Genomic DNA, 7,725 nt, shown 5'->3' with positions numbered 1-7,725 from the left:
ACGAGCCCCCAATTTCCGTTACTCGGACGAGCCCCCAATTTCTGTTACGTGCTCCTCCCCAAACCCCGGTCATGGTGTACCTCCGAGCCCCGAGAGGAGTCACAGCAGAAAGATGTGTTATTCTGTATGTCAAAGATCAATGGTGAAACCACACCAATTGTTACCAACAAACAAGTATTGTATTAAAGGTCACACAAGAATAACAGTACACTAACAATAGTAATCAATTGTACAACCAATATATCATTCCTATGATGGTACCATCAGTTTCGTACAATGTAACTCACTGTGCTCCAAGTGAGTGAAAAAAGAACATTCCCAATGTCTCTATCCCGGCATCAAGCCAAAGTCGATCCACGCTCCCGTGATCGTCAGAACGATGTCGTATCGAGACCAGAATCCCTTTGGGTTGACAGTCACACTGCCAAAGATGGGCGAAGGTACCCTCAAGAGGCGACTGGGAAATCACATCTTCTGGTATGGACGTTCAACGGCTCCCAATCGGCGAACCGCAATTTCCCACTTGTTACGGATTCCGGATTTAGGTGAATTACTATTCAGGTCATTGCTTATTAATGTTTATTCTATTAAAGGTTGTTGTGGTTAAATGGTTAGAGGCGCTCCTGATAACAGGAGACCGGAAACGGGATGGTGAACCGGAAGAAGAAAAAAAGACACGAGGTCCTGGAGAAGCGGCCATCTTCTTCTTCCTCGCCCAGCTCCGACACGAGCGGTGTCGATATTGATTAGCGTTGGGAACGCTGAGTTTGAAAAGCCCGTCTGGCGAGAGGAGTTACCTGCGCGGGGTGATTGCCTGTTACGTGTCAGGTTGCCGTGGCTTCCTGGAAGGAACCAAGCGTCCGGCACTGTTCGCCTCGACGCCTCCGAGGGCGTGTACGGGTCGCACCTTGGGCCTCGCGCGCTTTGCGAGCCGCGCTTTGCTTTGCCCGCTTTGCTTTGCAAGGAGGTGTGCGCTGCAGCAGCTGTTCCCGGTACGTGACGTGCACGTTTGGAGCACGTCAGCCAGGGGTCCGTTCAACCGCCCGTGTGCGGAGAAGTCGACCTTCACCTTGGTCTGGAGGAGCCCAGAGACATTGTGAGGGACAGTGACTATTGAGGGGTCGTGAGTGGGGAAAGGGGGGAAATATATGACATGGCCATCTGAGTAGTATTGTTGATTGATTGTTGAGTGTTGTTGATTGATTGGGAATATATTATCCATTAATCCGGATCCTTGGTGGGGGTTTCTTATTGACTTGAATTGTTGTGTCTTTCATCTTGATTGCGTTACGAAAGCGTATAAATCATATATCTTTCTGGCGGGGTTCCTCCCACGGTCCGGGGATCCCCAAGACCAGGTAGTTACCGGGAGGACCACGTAACACACTCAAAAGCCACGTTACACACACACACCAGGTTAACATCTGGATGCGGTGAAAATGGTTGAAGCGAGGTGAAAAACCTGGAGCAATGCGAAAATCAGGCGCGAGTCAAAATGGCCAACGGCCTGTACTCGAGACGTAACGGCCCTCCAACGATTCTCTTCGGAATCAACCGCAAAACCTGACACGCAGGTTGATCTGTCACAGAGATAACAACTCTGTCGCAGGAATCCCTTTCCTGGGAAACCCAAAGTTCACTCGTGACTCTCGTTCGCCAATCGTTCGCTCCAGACCTCGAAGCAGCTAGGCTTCTTGTCCGACTCACTCGCTCCGCCTTCTCGTCCTCTTCTTCCTCTTCGTCGTCGTCCGGTTCCGGTTTCATTTAAAACATTAACTTTTTTACCTTTTGAAAATAGCAATATCTATTTCCCTTAAACGACAACAATAATAGTACATGGAATCAAAAATGTTTACAGTGGATGAAAACCACAATGGAAGTGATGAATCCGTAACAATATATATATATATCTGGTTGTTGTACTTTGGGTCTGTCGTTGGTTGAGGTGGTTAAAAAAATAATTAATAGTCCAGTTGCTTCTGCGTGGGGGGGGGGGGGGGGGGGGGGTAGGTTCAAATTCCCTCTATAAATGTGTCGGCCGAGTGTCTTCCCAGTGCGAGGTAGTATTAGAAGTCGTACTAAGTTACGCCATTTCTCTCTCTGACGGCCATTTCGAGGGAATTAACCAATCCATAAGGATCGGTTCTTTGCTCGTTGTGACAATCAATTTGAAGCAGAAAGTTATCTTCAACACTTAAAATAAAGAAAAAATATTTGGTCCAAAAAACAAAAAAGGACCAATAACATGAAGTTTTTAAATTAAATTTCTGACCTTAAAAACCATATCCTTAAAATTGGCTTCATATGAATGTTCAATGTCAAACAGGAACTGTGATGTGGAAGTGGTTTGCAGTCTATTCTTCTGAATACAAGTTTGGCACATGTTGACAGCATTGACCGCTTTTCTCTTTTTGCAGAGTGAATATGTCGCTCCTTGTGACTGTCGCCGGGCCTTCGTTTCTGGTTTTGATGGTTCTGCTGGTAAGACGTTTTCTTTGGATGCAATCAAATCATGTTACGTGAACACATTACAGTGCATTCAGAAAGTATTCAGACCCCTTCACTTTTTTCACATTTTGTTATGTTGCAGCCTTATGCTGAAATCGTTTAAATTCATTTTTTCCCTCATCAATCTACATCCAATACCCCATAATGACAAAGAGAAAACAGGATTTTAGAAAGTTTTGCAAATTTATTAAACAGACAAAATTGAAATATCACATTTACATAAGTATTCAGACCCTTTGCTATGACACTTGAAATTTAGCTCAGGTGCCTCCCATTTCTCTTGATCATCTTGATCATCTCAGCCAAATAGTTCAATCTTGGTTTCATCAGACCACAGAATCTTGTTTCTCACAGTCTGAGAGTTCTTTCGGTGCTTTTTTGCAAACTCCATGTGGGCTTTCATGTCTTTCACTGACAAGAGGCTTCCGTCTGGCCACTCTGCCATAAAGCCCAGATCGGTGGAGTGTTGCAGTGATGGTTGTCCTTCTGGAAGTTTCTCCCATCGCCACGCAGGATCATGGAGCTCAGCCAGAGTGACCATCGGGTTCTTAGTCACCTCTCTTACCAAGGCCCTTCTCCCCCGATTGCTCAGTTTGGCCGGGCGGCCAGCTCTTGGAAGAGTCCTGGTTGTTCCAAAGTTCTTCCATTTAAGAATTATGGAGGCCACTGTGCTCTTGGGAACCTTCAATGCAGAAGAGATTTTTTTGTTGGCTTCCCCAGGTCTGTGCTTCGACACAATCCTGTCTCTGAGCTCTACAGGTAGTTCCTTCGACCTCATGGCTTGGTTTTTGCTCAGATAGGCATTGTCAGCTGTGATACCTTGTCAGCTGTCAGCTGTGAGACAGGTGTGTGCCTTTCCAAATCATGTCCAATCAATTGAATTTACCACAGGTGGACTCCAATCAAGGTGTAAAAACATCTCAAAGATGATCACGAGAAATGGGAGGCACCTGAGCTAAATTTCAAGTGTCATAGCAAAGGCTATGAATACTTATGTCAATGTGATATTTCAGTTTTTTCTTTTTAATAAATTTGCAAAACTTTCTAAAATCCTGTTTTCTCTTTGTCATTATGGGGTATTGAATGTAGATTGATGAGGGAAAAAATGAATTTAAACGATTTCAGCATAAGGCTGCAACATAACAAAATGTGAAAAAAGTGAAGGGGTCTGAATACTTTCTGAGTGCACTGTATGTTTGTCTGTTTTTGTTGAGGAAAAAGAAACTGTATGTAATTTAAAAGGGCATAAAACGGCCTGAATCCAGACGTTCGACTCGGAAATTAGAAGTGAACACTGCAGCTCACGAAATGCCTGTAGGCATCCTCTCAGCTGGAGGAGGGTCCACGCTCGCTTCCACATTCAGCGGTGTAAGCGACGAAGTCAACATGTGCTCCAGTATACGGCCTTCTCTGTTTGCACATATCTGTTTGGCAGGATCTGTTGTCATTACTACACAGCTTGCAGCTCTATGGACCGATGGGCGTTACTTCTTGCAAGCAGCAGAGCAGATGGATGAGAACTGGACTCTCATGAAAAGTGGTGAGTGTGCGTGAAGAGATAGCCTTGTTGATTGCCGCGTGTGATTTGTTAGAGCTAAAGCAGAATGTTCCGCACGATTTAAGACTATAACAAACCTCACACACCCACTTCTCCCACCCTCTTCCCGCCACAAAGACTTTTTTCTTTTGCTGCAATGGTATTGCCATTACCTTGCTTGGTGTTCTTTGTGTTCAGGTCTGAAGGAGACCTTATCGGTGGAAGATTGGCTGGTGAAAGTGCTTCCTCCAAACTCACGAATCGGAGCGGACCCATTTCTGTCTCCTGCAGGTAGGTAGTCCCTGCAGAGTGCACTCCTGCAGGTGCCAACCTAATGGATATTCGACATGCGGACTGCATGAATGTGGTCCGGGGGTGGGGGGAGAGGGTGCGGTGATAATCGTAGGGTCTTTTTAGTTTAGCAAAGACAACAAGCGTTACGCCTCGGTCCCCCGTCGGTGAAGTGATGCGAGTTGACAAAGTGGAAGACGTAAGGTGGCCACCTTTGATTTTGACGTGGCGACCCAATTTTCAATAGCGTTCGCCCTTATACGTAGATACACCCACACACCAGATTAGAAGTTAGTAGTTCGTTTATTTTTCAAGATATTCCACTCACAAGGTTCAGACATACATGGCGGCGGCCATCTTGGATTTTGACGTGCCGACCCAATTTTCAATAGTGTTCTTCCTAATGCGTAAATACACCCACACACCAGATTTATTTTTCAAGATATTTCGCTCACAAGGTTCAGACATATATATGGTGGCGATCTTGGCTTTTGACGTGGCGACCCAATTTTCAATAACGTTCTTCCTTATGCCTAGATACACCCACACACCAGATTAGAAGTTGGTACTTCGCTTATTTTTCAAGATATTCTGCTCACAAGGTTCAGACATACATGGCGGCGGCCATCTTGGATTTTGACGCGGCGACCCAATTTTCAATAGTGTTCTTCCTTATGCCTAGATACACCCACACACCAGATTAGAAGTTGGTACTTCGCTTATTTTTCTAGATATTCCGCTCACAAGGTTCAGACATACATGGCGTCAGAGATACATGGCGGCGGCCATCTTGGATTTTGACGTGGGTTGCACCCACACACAAAATTAGAATTCGGTCCTTCGCTTACGCACGCACGGACGGACAGACACATGGACGGAGGGGAAAACCATAGTCCCCCTTTCGCTCCGCGGTGCGTCGGGGGACAACTATCCAAATAGGGAAATGCACAGGCCTGCATTTAAACATCAGTTTCAGACATTGTGTATTGTGTGTATTGAAACTTTGTCGCAAATTGGGATCTGCTTTAGATGCATTACTTACCACCAGATATATCTCATTTGAAGTTGACAACCTTTTGACCTTCAACTAAAACGAATTTAATAATTAATTCAGCTCTAAGCTCTATAAGTCGCTTCAAGAACAAAGCTGCACATACCTTGTAAATGCTTTACATCCTAATCATGTCCTTTAAAGGAAAATATATTTCTATTCATACCAAGTGGATCATTATATCATCCTTTGTTGTCTCCCCTATCTGCCACTCCCATTTATCCCTATCAAATCTTTAATTTTTTTTTTTCAACAGATAGCTGGAAGATGCTTTCCAAAGCACTCACCGCTTGTGGGCACTTGCTCGTTGCCACAAAAGGCAACCTTGTGGACACTGTGTGGCCCGACCGACCACCGCGGCCTTGCAAACCTCTCCTCACACTGGGTCTAGAGTTTGCAGGTACTGTGGAGGTTGATTCTGCATTTTGTGATTAGAGGCTCCTTGCGGGACTGGTACAATAACAATTATTTTTTAATTAAGTGGAGCTAATTTTAAAGCAAAACCTAAAAATACCACGTGATGTGTATATCGCTTCAAAGCTCTTTTCAAAATGCATGAAATTCAAAATGGAATTTTACTGGGGAACTTGGGAGTTTACCTTCTCGTAAAATTTATACTACCAGGAAAACTTCAGGTTCTTATTCAATTCAAAACTCGTATGCAGGCCGACAGTCAAGGCAAAGAGCCGATTAAGACAGTGGTCTTCATTCGGGATTGTGCAGGTATCCATCGTGCATCAGCTGTTTAGTATCCTTCCGAGGATGATGAGAGGGTGTCATATGAATGCAAAAAGAACGACACTCGGTAGAACGACACTCTGCCAGGCTGAAGAGTTTACATTTTGTATCCCACTGATAGGCCGGATCTGCATCCGGACCTGAACCTAAATATAATCAGCTTGTTCTGGTCACCTACCCAACTCGTCCACCAAGTTTTATCATCATCCAGCTACAACTTTTAAAAATATCATGCTCTGTAACTTTTTTTTTTTGCCCTCTCTCTCAATTATGAAGAATCACTTTGAAAATTAAAAAAAATTCTCGTATTCAGATCTGCATCTTCACCAAATCTAACCAATTTGTTCCTGTCATAAACCCAACCTGTCCACCAATTTTCATCCGAATTCGTCCATAACTTTGAGATATCCTGCTCACAGACACAGGAGTGACAGCGTAACCTCCCACCACCTTCGGTGGTAGACGTACTAAGCAAGGAGCGAGTGAGATCTTACCCAGATGAAGACCACTCGGTAATTTTTTACCGAGTGGTCTTCAACAACAACAAAAAATTTTTATTTGAATCTTCAAAGCTACAACAAATTAGTTGCGTTGAGGTTTTCTTTTAATCCACCGTCAGTTTTGCAGGAAATGTCAGCTTCGTGAATGTTTACTGTCAACTGTGGTCAAAGTGAATGGTCTTTGAAACCCACTTTGTTGAGATGATTGCACATTAAACTAGAACAACACTCTTCAATGTCACAACGTTGACCGATTATGCCTCCGCCCACATTATTACATCATTATAATACTTGTACCAAGTTTGATTTAAATCCATTGAGCTGATCTCAAGTTATCACATTTTTACATGAAATGACCTCTAACCTCTAACCTTTGACCTTTTGCCCCCAAAATATAATCAGTTCATGTTTACATTATACATACTTGTACCAAGTTTTAATTTAAATCCCTTTAGACATTCTCAAGTTATAGACCTATTACAGACTTTGACCTTCAACTTCTTGACCCCAAAATCGAATCGGTTAATCTTTACATAATTGTACATACTGTTACGTGCTCCTCCCCAAACCCCGGTCACGGTGTACCTCCGAGCCCCGAGAGGAGTCACGGCAGAAAGATGTGTTATTCTGTATGTCAAAGATCAATGGTGAAACCACACCAATTGTTACCAACAAACAAGTATTGTATTAAGATCACACAAGAATAACAGTACAACAACAATAGTAATCAATTGTACAACCAATATATATTTCCTATGATGGTACCATCAGGTTCGTACAATATAACTCACTGTGCTCCAAGTGAGCGAAAAGAAGAACATTCCCAATGTCTCTTTCCCGGCTTCAAGCCAAAGTTGATCCGGGTTCAAGCCAAAGTCGATCCACTCCAGTGATCGTCCGTACGATGTCGTATCGAGACCAGAATCCCTTTTGGTTGGCAGTTACACTGCCAAAGATGGGGGAAGGTGTCCTCAAGAAGCGACGGGGAAATCACACCTTCAGGTATGGACGTTTGACGGCTCTCAATCGGCGAACTGCAGATTTCCCACTCAAAAGCCACGTTACACACACACACACCAAAGTAACGTCTGGATGCGGTG

The 7,725-nt window shown here is 44.0% G+C and overlaps 2 protein-coding genes across 2 annotated transcripts in view; one reads left to right on the top strand and one right to left on the bottom strand.

The window, feature by feature from the left end:
• C3H2orf42 (chromosome 3 C2orf42 homolog) overlaps positions 1 to 7,725 on the bottom strand; it is a 357,660-nt gene that overhangs the window by 61,036 nt on the left and 288,899 nt on the right. The window lies entirely within an intron of this gene.
• Positions 1 to 7,725, top strand: part of XPNPEP1 (X-prolyl aminopeptidase 1) — a 36,113-nt gene that overhangs the window by 8,405 nt on the left and 19,983 nt on the right. The window contains exons 4-7 of the mRNA XM_078773887.1: positions 2,418 to 2,481; positions 3,944 to 4,048; positions 4,244 to 4,336; positions 5,644 to 5,787. Of these exons, the coding sequence (XP_078630013.1) occupies positions 2,418 to 2,481; positions 3,944 to 4,048; positions 4,244 to 4,336; positions 5,644 to 5,787 (406 nt within the window). The remainder of the gene's footprint in view (positions 1 to 2,417; positions 2,482 to 3,943; positions 4,049 to 4,243; positions 4,337 to 5,643; positions 5,788 to 7,725) is intronic.

This window comes from Myxine glutinosa, chromosome 3 (genome assembly GCF_964187855.1).
Source record: "Myxine glutinosa chromosome 3, kmMyxGlut1.1, whole genome shotgun sequence".
NCBI lineage: Eukaryota > Metazoa > Chordata > Myxini > Myxiniformes > Myxinidae > Myxine > Myxine glutinosa.
Note: the sequence above shows the minus strand (reverse complement) of the source record. Positions and strands in the feature narration are given on the sequence as shown.